At 41.7% G+C, this 19179-nt stretch overlaps 1 protein-coding gene across 3 annotated transcripts in view; it reads right to left on the bottom strand.

Moving 5' to 3' along the window:
- Positions 1 to 19179, bottom strand: part of KRIT1 (KRIT1 ankyrin repeat containing) — a 73028-nt gene that overhangs the window by 11299 nt on the left and 42550 nt on the right. For all 3 annotated transcript variants that reach the window (XM_089692134.1, XM_089692133.1, XM_089692135.1), the window contains 7 exons: positions 16593 to 16836; positions 15669 to 15784; positions 13004 to 13147; positions 8654 to 8810; positions 7725 to 7832; positions 4756 to 4912; positions 2492 to 2643 (listed from right to left, as the gene is read on the bottom strand). In XM_089692134.1, coding sequence (XP_089548260.1) covers positions 2492 to 2643; positions 4756 to 4912; positions 7725 to 7832; positions 8654 to 8810; positions 13004 to 13147; positions 15669 to 15784; positions 16593 to 16836 — 1078 coding nt within the window. The remainder of the gene's footprint in view (positions 1 to 2491; positions 2644 to 4755; positions 4913 to 7724; positions 7833 to 8653; positions 8811 to 13003; positions 13148 to 15668; positions 15785 to 16592; positions 16837 to 19179) is intronic.

The following is a 19179-nucleotide window of genomic DNA, read 5'->3' as shown; positions in this document are numbered from 1 at the left end:
TAGGCTGGTTTCCCATGGGCAGTAGGCCTTGAAAAGCCATCACTTTTCAGATTGTGGTTTAAAGTCGGCTTACAGGCATTTATGAGGCAATAATACCTGAACACGTTTTTCAATCCCAAGGGAGATTTTGCATTGAAATACTGTGCCGCAACTGTCATAGCTGCATTTGGCAGGCATGGCGTCTGCTAAATGGAACATGGTGAGTTAAAACTAGCACGCTTCAAAATTATGTGAATGCACTAGTCTGAACTGCCCCCTTCAGGAACAAGGTAAATAGAAGAGGTGTCACTACAGCAATGCAAACACCGGCTTTTAATTGTGGTCCTCTGCCCATGTGAGCTTAGTCTTAAAGGGGAACTAAACTCGTCCATTTATTGCTTTCTGAAAGCAGTTCCATTTAAGGCATGCAGGGAATGATAACTAGCACAGTTGCTTGTGCTCTCAACTGAACTGTCAAGCCATGAAAAGGCTGGTGTCATAACTGATCACACGTGCAGCACAATGGCAACTGCAGATTAAACAGAGACTGAGATGACAAGTCTCCCTAGATGTAAAGGATATGGAGGTTTAGCTTCACCTTAAGCTGTTACAGCAACAGCATTTATTTAGTCCTTTTTTCTTTTTTGATAAATTCAGTATTCTATCAGTCCCAGTGCTCCATGGTTTGTCCCAAGCCCAGTAACAGTCAGTTGTGCTGGACTACCTTGGTCTGCATGTTATTGAGGGGGGAAAAATAAATAAAGACGTGAATAAAAAAAAAAAAAAAAGAAAAAAGGAATTTATATACTGAATAATATCCTTACAGGTATAGGCAATATACAGTTACTAACACAATATTTGTGCCTTTGTTCCTTTTATACATGATTAATACAATTGCAAATTATATACTATAGTTGACAAATATATTATGACAATGACTATGCCTCAGTGACAGAACATGTTGGGCTTTCCAAGAAAGCCCAGCACTGCCAGCAAGATTGTCATTAACCTATGTATAAAATGTTTACGACCTCCATAGATGGCTCACATTTTAGTAGGAATCAGCTGAAATTCATGCCACGGGGTTGCCCTGCAAGCCCAACACAACAAACACTTTACGCATGCGCTAGGAAAGGACTCAGTAGACCCAATAGGAATGTTCTGGAATATGCACTGCTTGCTGCCCTCAACAGACCAGGGTGATCCAAATACACTAGATACAAATGGAGAAACAGAAAAAGGGCGCACCGACCCAGTGCATTATCGTTTAAAATAATTTATTGAAGAAACAAAACACCAAACAGCCAGTTGGTCATCCAGGGTTCCATCGTATGGACTCAGATGTTGTTTGGATCATACATCTTGTTCAGTTTGACATGCCTGTGTTATTATGTCCATTGTGAGTATGATACCTATTATGTTTCTTCAATAAATTATTTTAAACGATAATGCACTAGGTCGGTGCGCCCTTTTTCTGCTTCTCCATTTGTATCCGTTGCCCTGCAAGCACCTGACAGCTGAACAAAAATCCATTTAAAAAGCATCAGAGTCGGGTAAAAAATCAGCCAAACAAGGCAGCATCCCATAAGGGACAGTCACTGTTTTGGTGGTGTCCTGGTATTTAGGCAGCCGAGTGCAAGTGCTGTAGCTGCCCGAATAGAATAGCCAAAAGTGGAGATTCTTCCTGGCGTGGATTGGGTGATCAGTCAATTTGGATTTTTTTTTCCACTTAGAATTGAGCCATGTATGGCGGCCCTAAATCAGATGGTCCTATCTCTTTCAAACATGTTACTCACCTGCTCTGTGAAGTGGTATTGCACAGAGTGGCCCCAATCCTCCTCTTCTGGGATCCCCCACTGGCGATCTTGGCTCTTCCTCACATGTCCCCATAGTAAACCATTTGCTATGGGGCACACTGTGTCTGCTCGCTTCCGAGCTGTGAGTCTATGGAGTCGCGCTCCATAGAAACACGCGCGCGCACACACACACACACACACCCCCACTTCCTCCTCACTGCATTTGATTGACAGCAGCAAGAGCCAATGGCTCCTGCTGCTGCTCAAATCCTGTGTGAAGAGGAAGGGGAAAAGAGATGCATCTGTGCACAGCGCTGGATCTCTCCTCCCCTCTCTTCCTCTTCACACAGAGAAGGGGGGAGGACTGAGAAATAGAAAATGTTCTTTACCTAATGAAAAGAATGCACTAAGGTAAAAAAGGGGGAAGTATTTTTAAGATTAGATTGGTCTATCTTGGTTTTCTTCTTTAAGCTCTATGCAACAGCCTCCAGGAAGCATGCCACCAGGTGGCTGCAAATGGTAAACATGAAACATGCATGTACATATTTCATTTTCTAAAAGATAATGCATACAGAAAATATGAAGACAGAAAAAAAAGAATACACGAGTAAAACAACACCTATTCCATTTAAAGTAGTCTAATCAGAAAAAAAGAATAAACTTGGCTTCTACTTTTTATAGTTTTCTTTAGGGGGAGATGGTCTTTACCGCCTTACCTTTTTCTCGACGTCCAGCGGTAACTTCACGTCTCTGCGTAGAAAGAGCTGAGGAGTCTCCCTCTGGGGGTCCAGGTTGGTGAGCTCATTAACAATCTCTGCCCAGTCCCTGATGTGCTGCAGCGGTTTGTGGAAAGGCTTTAGCTGCAGGCCTGGAAAAATTAAAAGTAACAAAAAAAGGAAACTTTGGAAAACTCAGGAAACACGAGCACAATGCAATTTCAAAGCCAAGTGTCTTTGTGAAAGTGCAATAATGCTTGTCATAGACAGAGCAATTTAGAGGCAATTTTTTGGCTTTCAGCTACAATTGTTGCACGTTTTTAGTGAACAAATGATCGAAAATGGGTGAAAATTGTATGAAACCATCTCAACGCTACACAAAATGGCATCTTCTTTGATTTTACTCCTCAATTTTTCCTCATTTAATTTTCTGAAACCAAGAAATACTGGCACTTAAAAGCAAGCAAATTGCAAAGTGCTTGGCCCGGGTTACTGTTTAAAGCGTCCTGCAGATTATTGCAACACAACTTAAGTAGCAGTTTGTGGATGTAAAGGCCAACTGTACTTTTAGAATAACTAAACTGTTCTAACATGTTTAGGTAGAGCAAAAAGCTTTAAAAACATAACCTTCATCTTTTGTTTGGGTCATGTGTAAACAATGCATCGTTTACATCAATGCTGTCTGCAGTCTGCACAGATTAAAAAAAAAAAGGATTTTTTTCCCTATTTATACTTCGCTAGGTGGATGCAGTATTAGTTCGATGCTGCATCTGTCCTCCCCCTCCCCAGCTATAAGGGTGAGAACTCAGCGATCACATGACCGCTGATTTCTCACAGCCGCTCTGAGCAGTAAGCGGGACTGTCAGTCACCTCTGTCTGCTCAGCCCCCCCGGAGCTCACTGGAGGGCTGTGGAGGGGGAGGAAGCGGTTGGCTCAGCCTCTCTGCTTCATTGAGAGGCTGAGCTAGGAGCCGCTCCAGACTCTGGGGTGGATCCCGACTTTAAAGTCGGGATCTTTCCCCAGGCTGAACTGGCTAAGTGACTTCAGTCTGCTGTCAGCTGAAAATAGGTCACAAGAGTGCAGAACGAACTGCACTTCTGTGATCCACAGAAGAAGTACAGCCACAAAAAGCTTTGGCTGTACTTATCCTTTTGCTGAAAACCAGGCAATCACCCAAAACGAAGAGACAGAGTTGGCAAATGGTCACTGATCTTCAATGTTTTTTTTTAAAGATATTCAGTTTACAGTCAAAGCTTGATAGAGACTTGAATGCAATTCATCCAGATTGGCTTTACTTCAGCTATGAGTAAGGCCATACCAGCCAAAATATGTTAGTCTCCCTGTCATGCTTTGAATGCAACCCCAAGATCCAATAAAAGAAGCATAGAAGATCTGTGACCGTGTGCTGACTCTCTTTTCTCATTTGGTCTGGCTAACAGGAGCCTTAGTGAGCGCCAGTGTCCATTGTTGATAGAATATGTAGTATGGGTGGAGGAGGTTGAGCGTTCTCATTTTATGATCAACTGAAAACTAGGACTGCGAATAACAAAGGCATCTGCTTTAGAGACATGTTTGACTTAACGTTTTTGCTGCCAGAACCCATAAATTGTGATTTCTATGCTGCACTGCATGTAAATCCGAGATAAACTGCTAGAGGCAGGCAGCTCCTGCATGAGTTTAAATAAGTCCTGTCCAGCTCTCAGATCCATTGATACAGCCAAGCAAACATAATAATCCTAAAATCTTGTGCAAGGTATTTTAACATTTCAAAGTTTGCATATATTGGGGAAAGGATAGATCCCCTGTCAGGTTTCTATTGTTGTTACATAGTTATTAGGGATGAAATAAGTCAAGTCCCTTAAGTTCAACCAATATAAAAAAAAATAAATAAAAAAAATAGAAGACCTCTGTAAATAGAACCCAATACCCCCAGCTGATCTAAAGACAACAAAAACCCTTATAAAGCAAGGTCCAATTTGCTCCAACAGGGAAAAAAAATCCTTCCCAAGTCCCTAATTATGAAATTCCCTCACTTCCTGCCCTAGTGACCCAACAGGAAGAGAGAGGGAGTGTTCCCAAAAGGGTCAGACACCAATGTAAAGAGATGTGATAATCTATAGAGTAAGTCAACAGCAACCAATCAGATTTAATGTCACAGAGCTCAGATAAGAGAAAGCTGTGTCCCGACTAAGCTATTGCACATTGTGCTCAGGAGTGGCCAGAGGAACAGGCTGGCTGCTATCTGCAATTACAAATCCCCTTACTGATATTTTCTGAACAGATCCAGATGGCAAAAAATTGTTGAGTTTCCTGAGACAGACGCATCCCCTCCATAATCTGCTGCACAGTTGTATTATTGCCATGCTTCAACTCTACCGAGCGGTAGGACCCGTCCATCCGATAGATGCGCACCTTTTCATACTGATGGAGAGAAAGACAAAGTGTCATCAATGAAGGTGTTCATAGGAGGTCACATGAGAAAAGAATAATGGCAGAGAAGCTGAAGTTTAAAAACTTCACACACATTCAGAACAAAAAAGGTACACCTTCCACACAGGCAGCCCCCCATCAGTCTCTATTAAAAAATGAAGGCACCCAAAGCACCGCAAATGCCAAGCACTTGTGTGTACAGAGCAACACAACTCCACATAGATTTATAATCAAGGACACTGGGAGATGGATGTACTCTATATAAATATCTGTACTGGGTGACAGGATAGCAAGGTATTAAATATAAGTATGGCGTAGACCAGGTCTCCATGAGCAGAATATGGCTCTTGGTCCTTTGTTGAAAATTTTCAGTCCCAAAGCTTTTCCTTTTGTTAGTTAATATACAGTGGGGATCGAAAGTTTGGGCACCCCAGCTAAAAATTTGTATTAATGTGCATAAAGAAGCCAAGGAAAGATGGAAAAATCTCCAAAAAGGCATCAAAATTACAGATTAGACATTCTTATAATATGTCAACAAAAGTTAGATTTTATTTCCATCATTTACACTTTCAAAATAACAGAAAACAAAAAAATGGCGTCTGCAAAAGTTTGGGCACCCTGCAGAGTTAATATCTTGTACTGCCCCCTTTGGCAAGTATCACAGCTTGTAAACGCTTTTTGTAGCCAGCCAAGAGTCTTTCAATTCTTGTTTGAGGTATCTTTGCCCATTCTTCCTTACAAAAGTCTTCCAGTTCTTTGAGATTTCTGGGCTGTCTGTCACGCACTGCTCTTTTAAGGTCTATCCATAGATTTTCAATTATGTTGAGGTCAGGAGATTGTGAAGGCCATGGCAAAACCTTCAGTTTACACCTTTTGATGTAATCCCCCGTGGATTTCGAGGCGTGTTTAGGATCATTATCCATTTGTAGAAGCCATCCTCTCTTTAACTTCAGCTTTTTCACAGATGGCATCAAGTTACCATCCAAAATTTGCTGAAATTTTATCGAATCCATTTTTCCTTTTACTCGTGAGATGTTCCCTGTGCCACTGGCTGCAACACAACCACAAAGCATGATTGATCCAACCCCATGCTTAACAGTTGGGCAGAGGTTCTTTTCATTAAATTCTGTGCCCCTTCTTCTCCAAACGTACCTTTGCTCATTCCGGCCAAAAAGTTAAATTTCATCGGTCCACAGAACTTGTTTCCAAAATGCATCAGGCTTGTCTATATGTTCATTTGCAAAGTTCAAACGATGATTTTTGTGGTGAGGACGTAGAAGAGGTTTTCTTCTGATGACTCTTCCATGAAGGCCATATTTGTACAAGTATCTCTTTATAGTGGAATATTGTACCACAACTCCAGTGTCTGCCAGATCTTTCTGGAGGGATCGTGCAGTCAAACGTGGGTTTTGAATTGTTTTTCTCACAATCCTGCGAGCAGTTCTGTCTGATATTTTTCTTGGTCTTCCAGATCTTGCTTTAACTTCCACTGTTCCTGATGACTGCCATTTCTTAATTACATTCCGAACAGAGGATATTGACATCTGAAAATGCTTTGCTATCTTCTTATAGCCTTCTCCAGCTTTGTGAGGGTCAACTATTTTCAGTTTCAGTTTTCTAGACAACTGCTTAGAAGAACCCATGGTGCTGATTGTTGGGGCAAGGTCAGATGAGTCTGGGCATTTAAAACCTTTGAGATTGACATAACCTGGTCTTCCCAGACGATGATTGAGAACAATCCATGACACTGGCAGGTCTCAGCTTTGCAAAGGGGGCAGTACAAGATATTAACTCTGCAGGGTGCCCAAACTTTTGCAGACACAATTTTTTTGTTTTCTGTTATTTTGAAAGTGTAAATGATGGAAATAAAATCTAACTTTTGTTGACATATTATAAGAATGTCTAATCTGTAATTTGATTCTTTTTGGAGATTGTTCCATCTTTCCTTGGCTTCTTTATGCACATTAATACAAATCTTTAGCTGGGGTGCCCAAACTTTCAATCCCCACTGTAGATCCAAGCTACAAGTTAAGCTTCACAGTGTTCTCATGGATAAACCTCATTCATACCTGAACTGGCATTTCTTGTAAATATAGCTTCAGCACCTATGCCAGGTGTCTGTCTGAATTGAGTGAGGATAGCCCATGAGGCTAGGGCTTGGCAATTTCAAAAAGATCTAAAATGTATTTATTGGACAGCACTGATTTTCCCAGCCAATAAACTGCTGAATCCGTGTGGCAACACTGTCTTGGGTAAAATCCTCTGTCCCTGACATACACGCCTTCCTCAAGAACACCAGCATGCAGGTCTGTGCACATGTCAGACAGCTAAGAGAAAAAAGGGGTGAAAGAGAAATGGCAAAAAGTAAAAGAGCAATAATCGAAAAAAAGGAAAAAGCCAAAGCAAAGAGTAAAGAGCGAGAAAGAGAAAAGTAAAAGAGAAAAAAAAATGAAAGCGAAAAGCAGCAAGGGAGAAAGAAAAAAGCCAAAAAGTAGAAAAAGTGAAAGAGAGCAAGCAAAAAAAAAAAAAATCAAAAGAAAAAATGAAAAAGGCAATAGAAAATGGAAAAGCAAAGAAGAAGCAAAATAGCGAAAGGGAGAAAGCAAAAAAGAGAGAAAGCAAAAGAGAAAAAAAAAAGGAAAAGCGAAAAAAAACCCAGCAAAATAGAAAGCAAAAAGAGTAAAAAGTGAAAGAGACAAAGAAAAAAGCAAAAACGAAAACAAAAACACAGACAAGAGAAAGCAAAACAAGCAACAGAGAAAAGAAAAAAAAAAAAGAAAGTGAAAGAAGAAAGTGATCTTACGGATTTGTTGAGGGAATTATTCAGCAGTTCCACTGTCTCCTCCCATTTGCTCTGCTTGTTTTCTTCACATATATCTAGAGGAGTGCGCCCCTGCTGGTCGGTGATGTGCTTTAAAAAACAAAACAAAAAAGGACACTGCAGTCTAGACTGGAAACTATGTAGCCTTTCGTTCACAAGGAAACTATGTTCGAGCTGCAGTCTGCACACTTACAGGACACGCAAGGCGAGAAAACAGCTCATCAATTTATATACAGCAAAGGAAACTGCAGATGGGAAGTTCATCCATCAAACCCTTCTCGGTTTTGCCAACCAGAAAAACAGCATGTTACAGCTAGCAGAGGCTGCCTATGGTCTCCGCTTCAACATCCCCCCCTAAAAGGGAGGACTCTGATGTGGAACCCTGCTGTAAGGAGGGGCATTTCAATGGGAACCTGATGTAAGGGGGGGGGGGGGGAGGGGGGAGAGACTCCGATGGGGACCCTGGTGTAAGAGGGGGCTTGATGGGAACCCTGATGTTAGCAGTGAGCAGGGATAATGACTATAAAAAGGGCTCTCATGTTAAGTGGGTGGCGGGTGTAATGACTCAGATGGGAACCCTGATGAAAGATGGAGGGGCTGAGTTGGGGAACTTTAATGTGAGCTCTGATATAAGGGGGAGACTCCGATGGGGACCCTGATGTGTGTGTGGAAGGAGGGGGGGGGGGGGGAATGACTCCAGGGATGAACACTTAGCATTGGTGTGACATATAAGATGTGTTGGTGCATACCATCGACCATAACTCCTAATGCAGGAAATGGAGAGCTCTGTTTTTATTGTGACATGCATGCTGGCAAAACAGGGAACTGCCCATTAGTCTCATGAAATTAGCAAGTATGAAACTAATCAGTATTCCTATAATGATCCTGAACACCAAGAAACCAAGACTTACCCTATCTATCTCCGGGTGATTGAGGAGGATCTGCACAATTTCAGCATGGCCGCCTCCAGCAGCGAAGTGTAGAGGAGAGCTGAGCTGTCCATTCAGCAAGTTGGGGTTACATTTTCCTTGATCTAATAACATGCTGGTGGCCTCCACCTTCCCGTACCTTGTAAACGGAGGAGATATCATTACAATATATTCCTCTACGTAAGGTGCTACCTGTGCACCAATCCCATAGAACAGCTGCTTGTGTCATAATGTCAGACAGGGAGTGCGGGCCAAATCTTTCCAAAGGAGCCTTGGATAGGAGTAAAAACCCAACAGGAGTTCAGGCCCCCACCTTGGAGGGGGTCTGCATATGTTTGATGGCAGTCTTTTACACCCCTGGTCTCTCATTAGAAACGGAACCTGTCACCAGACATGCATCACAAAGGGGACTTTTTGTCCCCTATATGATGAAAAATATAGTTAAAGAGGATCTTCCGTGCCCCCCAAAAAAATTAAAAAAGTCAGCAGCTACAAATACTGTAGCTGCTGACCTTGATATAAGAACACCTACCTGTCCAGGAATCCAGCGTCTTCCTCACCTGGGCCAGTTCTTCATCTGTCTTCAGGTCCCTGGTGCTGACATGTGTACTAATGGAAACTGGCTGTGATTGCTTGTGACTTTACAGCCAGCTTCATACTGCCTATATGCAAGTCATGCTGCGCTTTGAGTCTAAGAGATGGGGGGCCGAGTGCCTGTTAAAACTGGGTACCCACTACTCCCCTATAAAAACTTGTGTCCAAAAGTGTTAGAGGAGGGGGTGGGAGGCAGAAAAGTGGAACTTTAGGTGAAGTTTCACTTTAAGTTATTAAAAAAAAAAATATATATACACAAGCCCGGCTTTTGAAGGATAGGTTTCTTAGATATGGATACACTAAGAAATTCCTCAAACGAACATACCATAGTCAAAGCAAGCTCCCAGGAAATTCTTTTATTCCATGGTGAACACACACACGAAAAAGTAAAAATTAGATCTATTATACAGTTTAACAACCAAAGTGATGAAGTTAGGGCCATTATGCAGAAACACTGGCACCTCTTAACAGATGATAGGGTAATTAGACATTGTATAGATAATTGCCCACGTTTAACATTCAAACATGGACAATCTCTTAGAGACACCCTGGTACAAAGCCATTTCGCATTTCAAAATCTGACTTACTAGAACAATTTCTACGCCATCGTAGATATTGGCCTACGGGAATGCTTCTTACCACGTTTCGAGTGTGCACTATCTGCATGCAGCAGAGAATTTCCCACAGTGTGTTTTCTATAAATATTAGTGGAAATGCTACCATCTGAATTCTTATTAATTATCAAATCTAAAAAAGGTAGGGATGTATGATAAAAATTCAGAGTGAATTGAAGATTCAGACAGCTAACAAATTCTGCCAACAAATTCTGGGATCCTGTCCATAATATGAGTATATCATCGATATATCTCCTCCATAAGAGGCACATGGTGGAAGTAATTCATCATCTCATCAAAGCCGAAAATCAACCGCTCCCCCCCCCCGGTACAGATTTGCATATGATGGGGCACATGTAGTCTCCATAGCTACTGTACTCCCTTGCACCTGGAGGGAGTGGTTGAAAATAAAGGCGTTATGTGTGAGAATGAATTCCAACAATTTCACAATAAAGGTGTTGTATAGATATTCTCTACTTCTCTCCTTCCACTACTCTCACACCTTTATCATGGGGAACACATGGATAAAAGGCATTCTACATTAATAGAGGCCAATATTGTGTGTTTGGAAAAGTAGTAATTGAGCGCTTGGAACAGTAATAAAAAGCCGCTAGCATAAAGGCAACCTCTAAACCCAGTAATGAAATATATAAAATAAATATGCAGCGCTAATGTGAGTAAATAGATATAGATATTGAAAAAATATTGAAACAAATATATAGCACAATGTTAAACCACATATGCTAGATAGCTCAGTCCTTATAGTAGTAAGGCAAAGTGATTGTGTGCTGGTGTTCCAGAGGTCCACGGTCAAAGATAAGGGTGACTCTCGTGCACTTGTGAATGTACAAACATTGTACTAACCAGATAGCGCATTAATTGCGCATGGAGCAATTAAGGCCTGCTCCTGGTGCTCTGGACTTGTGATACCAGGCAGATGTCATCCGAAGGTCAGCCACTAGATGTCCTCAGTCTAGGTGCATACTCAATCATTCCACCAGGACCATCATCAGCAGGAGTAGGGGGAAGTCACATATTAATCCAGATTCCCAGGACCCTCAAAAACAGGCTCACATGGAAATGAGCCCCAAGAAAGCTTCTAATAGTGTAATAGGTCTTTAATAGCCAGAAATCCAGCATAAACAAATAAATAAAAAAAATAAATAAACTTACATCAGGATCAGAGAAGGCCACCAATCAGGATGGCCTTGTGGTATATGCACACAGGTCAGGGGAGATGGTAACCTCTCCACATGGGGACAAAGATGGTCATCAACTAACTGACTAGTCCTAGATGTGAGACTGTTGATTCTGAATACAATTGGATGGCCCGGGAGGTCTACCAACGTTTTGTGGGTCTCTGGCAATGCATAAAACATCTGTGTAATTGGATGTTATTTTCAAAAAGTGTCTTTCGCACTTGGAAAACTTGTCAGAAGTAATTCAAGCAGAAAGTAGAGGTAAAAAGGAAGCAGACAGAAATGACACTTCCTGCTCTGGACGGAGACAAGTACATACTATAGAAGAATATGTACTGTTCATATTTCAAGTCTGAGTTTTACAACCACTTTAAAAGGGTTGTAAACCTTTTAGAGCATGTTACACATTACACCCATATTTGGGGTGCAACGTGTAACATGCTCCAGACCTGCCTCCCACACCCCCGTTCCCTGTGACATGTCATCACAATTTATAAACAGAGCAACTGTGTGGGTCTCTGTCCACACAGTCGCGTTATTCATTCACAGAAAGTCCCATCTTCCATCGCGGCAGATGGCTTGTAGTTCTCAATGGACCGTGAGCGTGCTGATCAGTGCCCCTTGTAGTCCATTCACACTGCCTACAGCTCTGTAAACAGAGATGCAGGCAATGTGTGCAGGAGCCTGATATTGCACCTGTAATCTGCTGATTGCGGGTGCAATGCTCTGCAGGCTTCTGTGAAAAAAAAGAATAAAAAGGTTTTTTTCTCTTGCAAAAATATGCTTATATTGTAAAGCGCTGAGCAAACGGTTGGCACTATATAAATCCTGTATAATAATAATAATAATGTGCATTTAATCTTTTTTTTTCAAAAAAGGTGAACTTGGCTTTTAACACTGGAAGAAAGCCCAGCAGTGATCTTTTCTACCATTAATAGCATTCTGTTTATTTCTAAATTACAGGGCGAATTGCGCACGTAAATAATGACAGGGAAAGGATTACACTCAGCCTCCGGTTCGCAGCGGTGATTACCATTCTACTGCTGTCCGCTTTATTACTTTGTGATCTACACAAGCTAATGGCGAGTTATGGGCTGCCTTCTACGTACGTACATTTACCAGGTTCTTTCTGCTATGTTATCGCATTGATATTTAAATTTTTCTTCTTGAGTGGTCTATGTTGTATATGTCTATGTTGACAATTTTACTCATTCAATTTTGATGATGCCACTTGCCTTAGGCTCGGTTCACACTGCTGTGACCCCCAAAGTTGTGACCTGCATATGACTTCCTTGCGACTTTTGTGATATAACATTGCAGTTTATGGCACTCAAGTTGCACCAAAGTCACAGTAAAGTAGTGCAGAAACCTTTTTTCCATGTCACTGCGATTTGAGTCACATTGGTTATGATGGCACCCATTGAACTGAATTTATTCTGACTTGTCAAGAAACTGTATGTGTCACAAGTTGCATGATAAAGTTGCAGCAGTGTGAACTAGGGCTTACGGTGTAGAAACTCTGTACAAAGACTTTCTAATATTTAAATTAAAAAAAAATTATATATATTTAAAAAAATAGTAACAGTGAAGTGGCGAGCGGGCGACCAGATATGATTATTGCACCACATCCCTTAAAATTGCAAATATTCAATAGAGAAGATGGGACTTTCATGAATACTAAACATATTAAAAAGTAATATAAGTTTTATTTCGTATTTTTGTTAAAAACACAATTTTTTACAAAAATACAAAAAAAATTTTTTATAAACTTTTTAATGTTTAATATTCATGTTCATGCACCCTGAAAGTCCCAACTTCTATACTGAATATTTATAAAAAATAAACAGGGACTCCTTTACCAGCAAGCTTTAGTTTTTGCTCAGGCACTCTCCTCCGACACACTACAAAGTCATCAGAACACTCACCAGCAAGCATAATGAATGGGCGCCCATTGGTCATTGTCTAATTGGTTGACTGAAAATCCCTCATCTAACAATCGACCTAATAGCGTGGTGTCACCTTCACAGGCACTGCGATGCAGGGGGAAATCGTCCACCCACTGGCGCTCTCTAGTAGACAAAATTAAAATACATTAAAGTTCACAACTGTCTTTATTTTGTCAAAAGAAAAAAAATAAATTAAAATGGTCAAACACCATCTAATTAAATGTGAGATTAGACTGCAGTGTAATACTTTTACAAATGTTTAAACATACATTAAAGTGTAACTTTTTTATTGGCATCACTGGTGAGGGGTTAAAACTCTCTGTTCTGCTCTGTTACACCACTAGGGACATTCATCCCTTCGTAATCACCATTGTCACCAGGAATTAAAGTGAAGGTTATATTCAAAATTATTAGTTGCCACCAGAACGGAAATAGAGGAGTCTCCTACTGCCCAATATCCCCTCACACTGGAAAAAGATCATTTACCTCCTGCTGAGTTGACAGGACAGGAAGTGAAGAGAAATCTTCCCAATGAGACAAAGATGAAGGAAAAAAAAAAAAATCCTGACAGCGGTTTTAAAGTATACTTAAAAGGCATTTTTCTTTAGTTTTGGATAGAGTGGAGGGGGATTAGAACTCATATCAGGTCTTTAATGTTGTCTGTGCCAGTTAGGGAAATTCACCATGTCTATTTGTCCTGTTTATCGTCATCTCTGAGAGTAAACAAAAAAAATCCCAAAATTTGGAGATGTCACCAGAACAGAGTAGACATTTTCAAAGGGGATGCTAATTCTGGTGACAACCAGGGATTCCCTGACTTTGAAAGATTTCCTCTCACTTCCTGTTAGGACTATGGGGTGGAAATCTCCCCAATGATGCAAACATGACAAAAAAAAAAAAAAAAAAAAAAGAAAATCTGACAGGGATTATAACCACCCCCAGACTATCTAAAATGAAAAAATGTTTTTCCCTTTAGTTCTACTTCAACCTTCCTTTACCCCATCCAAAATGAATACACGTTTTGGCTTTTGATATACTTTAAGCAGCACTATTTAAACTGGAACTAAAGGCTAAATATAAAAAAAATTTCCAACAGGCAGGATTTTTAATGCAGAAGAGACATGCAAGGGGTGGGGGTACTAAAACTGGAGCACTCAGTCTGGTGCAGCTGTGCATGGAAGCCAATCAGCTTCTAACTTCAGCTTATTAAATTAAGCTTTGCAATAACATCTGGAAGTTGACTGGTTTCTATGCACAGCTGCAAAAGACTCTGCACTCTTCAGTTTTAGTAAATCTCCGCGAATATCTTTTCGGCAATAGAATACATTTACCTGCGAGCTCACAGTCCTTTGTGGCACATACACTGAGCTACACATGCACAGCTCAGTACATACAGGCACATTCCCAGCATGACTGCACTCCTGTGAATCTAGTGATATCATCCCACAGCAGCCAAATAGGTCAAAGACTGGGAACTGGAAGAACACATGGAAAATAATTTGGTACCGGCAAGGGACCTCATGGGCGTTGGACCATTGGAAGTAAGGTAAGTAATTGTACCTTTAGTTCCGCTTTAAAAAGCTATACTTTTGGATTTTCCTAAACCATTTGCATAACATATGGGGGAAAAAAATAAATTAAAAAAAGCAATTTTGGCACTTTATATTTGAGATTGGTTTCTCTGTAATTGTAAAGGGCAGCAAAGGTTTAGGAACATCTACGTAGTTTTGACCCCCCACAACTATTGGCCTTTGGCCATGATGGCTTGTCTGACTAGCCAAGGGGAGGGGTGGGTAAGCTGCAAACACTACCATGGTGTTCAGGAGCCCGACATTTAGGTGTAACGACTGGTTGACTAAGGGTACTACAAAATGCCTGCACTTTAAATGCATTGTAAAATGCTAGCAGAAATGCTTTTTTAGGCCTGGTGCACACCATCACGGGTGGCTGCAGTTGCAGCAATTGCAGCGTTTTCCGCAACCACCCACAGTTAAAACACGCTGCTGTTTATAAAAATGCGGGGTTTCCATTCATTCTTAATGGCACCCCCACGCATCTTAAACCGCAGCTCATTTGTGGGTGCGGAAACTGCAGGAAAATTGCATGGTGAAAAATCCACAAACCTGCTAAGGTGTGAACCTAAGCTAAAAGCTTTATGTTGGGTTCAATTTATGGCACTGCATTGGTGCATGCGCATTAAGGTGCGGTATGTTAAAGCAGTACCTGCATTTGTCTAACGCACCAAAAGAATGCAAGAACATTTTTTGTAATGCAGCAAATGGTAGTGCGTTACCAGGTTTTGTGGCCTGCTGCAACACATCGGGTGTGTTGGGGTGCCTTTTAGAGTGAATGGCACTGCAGAACATCATGGTGTGGGGCAATGCACATGGTACTGCAGCTCAACAGTGTCAACCTGGCCTTAAGCAATTGCTACTGTTTCTCCCAAGATAAGCAGCAAAGAGATCATCTAGCTTTCCCTCCCTCCTCCACTCATCAGTATTAGAAAATGGTCAGCCAAACCAAGCACTCATGTTTCTGTGCAGTCAGGTGGTAAAAAAATGGCCCACCCATCCCAGCATCCCGGTTCTTTGTCTATAAACACCTTCAGAATACTAAAATCAAATGAAGAGGACATGGACCATACTTGTCTTCCATGACGCTGCTCATACTCCTCTGCCACTTGTCTCTCTTTGGAATCTGGATTTTGGAATAGTCTGGAGCTCCGAGCCCAAAATATGGGTTTATTACCACTTTGTCCACCTACAATGAAGGAACACATGGTTATTTCAAAACAATATATCAATGTAACTGTAAAGATGATTTGGGCCCGTATTCTGGGTAATAATGCCCTATCTTCCAAATTCACATTACGAAGAGGGACACGGCAGGGTTGTCCTCTCTCCCCATTATACGCCTTAGTGATAGAGCCCCTGGCGGCTGCCATTAGGGAGGATCCAGGTATTGTGTGTTTTTGCAGAGAACAGATGGAAAAAGTAGAGCTCTATGCCAATGACACCCTTTTGTTTTTGGGTGATACATCCTCCTCGGTAACATGCCTAATGACGCGAATCACAGAATCTGGCTCCTTCTCCGGCTTCTCAATAAATTCACCCTTCTCCCGCGGGACACCCTTACACATTCCATACTGCCTGAAGGTGCACAGGTTGAAATAGTGGACTCATTTAAATATCTAGGTATCATCATTCACCCCACTCTATTGAAATATATAGACCAAAAAAACCCCCAAAAAACTTACTTTTGACAATTAAAAAATTACAACACAAAACAACCAGTTGAACCAAACTCCCTCTTTTCGTGGTAGGGAGGTGAAACTTAATCAAAATGATATGGGCCCCACAATTACTGCATAATGCTCCTGTGTGGATCTTTAAACTATTTGATACTGTGTTTTGCGCTTTAATCTGGCGGATGCACAGACCTCGGATTAAACTAGAAACTTTATAGGAAGCCAAGGATATGGGCGGCCTTGCGGATCCTGCATGTTTCATAAATGTACCCTATTTATAAGTCAATGTTGGGAAAAACAACTAGTACATGAAAGTTGTACCCTGTTGGTGTACTGCAGGTCGGATCCGAAGAGAGGGTTGTATATACATATGTCTGCCTTCTCTAGTGCCATCATTTTGCTCTTGATTTCCAGAGCCGTGTAGCCCATGTGCAGAGTGTCTTCGGATTGGCCATCTTCGGAGGAGTAAGCTGGATTGGTGACGTTGGTTTTTATCCTCTCTAGAGGAGATGGGCGGAACAGTGCAGCGATGGCATGAGACTTTGTGTGCTGCTCATCCAGCCACCTGCAAAAATAGCAAGCAACAGGTCAGCCACATTTCCTAAATGTGCAGTAAAACAAAACAAAAAAAAACACAAGAACAAAAAATGTAATATATTGCAGCTTACCAATCATTAGACCCTCAACATTTATTTTTTAATTACGTTATGCATACCATAAAAGAAAAGTATGGCCAACACTTTTGTTGTTATACTTCTCTTTTGGATTACAGTACATTTACTAAATGTTATCCTGTGGTCCAGAGTCCGCTGATAGCAGGCTATTACCCCTTTATCAGTCAACAGAGCTGAGCTACATCTAGTTAGTTTTGATCCTGACAATATTGTCCGCATTCACTCATATGTTCAGTTGACAGCTGGCTTCACCTTTCAGGGTGCAGCTGTGAGCTGGAGCCAGCAGCACCCTCCTCCTCCCTAGCCTGGCACTCCAGTGAGCACTGTACTGGAACAGCAGAGCTGCCAGCAGACAGATTGCCGATTATCGGAAAAGTCATCTGTCAGCTTTTGTTCTTAGAGCCAGTGTAAAACAGCTGCAGTGTTGCGTAGCTCTGCAGCATGGTGGCAAGAACGTATGTTTTTTTTTTGGTTAACCTCAGACATCTCCTTTAAAGTCTGAAGTATGCAGGCCAGTCGCAAAGTCACAGGTACTACCTTTTCCCATTCAGTGGCACCTTTACAGCCCTGTGTTCCCATAATAACGTGCAAGTACCATTCCACCCAGGAGAACTGTATGACAACACACATACACATGCACAGCGAGTATGTCAATGATGCCTTGGGGTCACCGGAAGGAAGATGGATGATGCTGGGTGTCATTCAGCCTAGAAGACGACCAGTGTACATGTGGATGCTAGCACATTATGACAGGCTTAGCTTTGACACGGAGCCCTCCAGCACTGAGCAGTCACCATTGCCAGCGCTCATATCTTCGTACAGCCTTGCTTCCATGTTCTCCAGCCATCTGAGTAGCCAGGTCGTGATGATGTCACTCCCGTGCATTTGCAAAGGAGTCATCACGGCATAGCACTCTCTGCATTCAAGCCACACACACTGTGCATGCGTAGCAACATAATTAACTAAAGCCGATGTGAATATCTCCTACAGGGTACCAGTTTAACCACTTGCCTACCGGACACTTTTACCCCCTTCCTGCCCAGGCCAATTTTCAGCATTCAGTGCTGTCGCACTTTGATTGACAATTGCGCAGTCATGTAACACTGCACCGAAACAATATTTTTATCTTTTTTTTTTAAACCTATAGAGCTTTTTTTTGGTGGTATTTAATCACCACTGGGTTTTTTAGTTTTTACTAAACAAACTGCTTGAGGCGATTGTAGCCGTATTAGTGCACTTACGACAGAAACAATTGAGTACTGTCCGTGATACTTTTTTATTTGTCCTAACATATTTGAGGACAAACTTTCGGGGTATGTCCCCTTCTTCAAGGTCCGAGCAGTACTTTACTAAACAAACTAAAACTTTTTTTTTTCAAAATTTTCAGTCTTTTTTTTTTTTAAAGTTTGTTATAAAATTTTGTAAATAAGCAATTTTTCTCCTTCACTGATGTGCACTAATGAGTCTGTAGTTATGGGCACCGATAGGCGGCACTGATGAGGAGACACCGGTGGGCATTGACAGGCATCACTGACTGGCACTGAAAATCAGCACTCATATATGGCACGGATTGGAACGGTTAGGCGGCACTGATATGTGGCATTGATGTGCACTGATATGTGGCATTGATGTGCACTGATATGTGGCAGTGATGTGCACTGATATGTGGCAGTGATGTGCACGGATATGTGGCAGTGATGTGCACGGATATGTGGCAGTGATGTGCACGGATATGTGGCAGTGATGTGCACGGATATGTGGCAGTGATGTGCACGGATATGTGGCAGTGATGTGCACGGATATGTGGCAGTGATGTGCACGGATATGTGGCAGTGATGTGCACGGATATGTGGCAGTGATGTGCACGGATATGTGGCAGTGATGTGCACGGATATGTGGCAGTGATGTGCACGGATATGTGGCAGTGATGTGCACGGATATGTGGCATTGATGTGCACTGATATGTGGCATTGATGTGCACTGATATGTGGCATTGATGTGCACTGATATGTGGCATTGATGTGCACTGATATGTGGCATTGATGTGCACTGATATGTGGCATTGATGTGCACTGATATGTGGCATTGATGTGCACTGATATGTGGCATTGATAGGGCTACACTGATCATCAGTGCCCTGATGACCATTGCAGATGTCCCCTTTGAGGAATGCCTATAAATGGCATTTCCGGTTTACATGCGATCACGTCATCAGCTCTTTACTGTGATCGGTG

This window comes from Staurois parvus, unplaced genomic scaffold, assembly GCF_062004578.1.
Source record: "Staurois parvus isolate SC_StPar_1 unplaced genomic scaffold, SC_StPar_1.0 ptg000576l, whole genome shotgun sequence".
Lineage (NCBI taxonomy): Eukaryota > Metazoa > Chordata > Amphibia > Anura > Ranidae > Staurois > Staurois parvus.
This window is presented reverse-complemented; position numbering and strand designations above follow the sequence as displayed.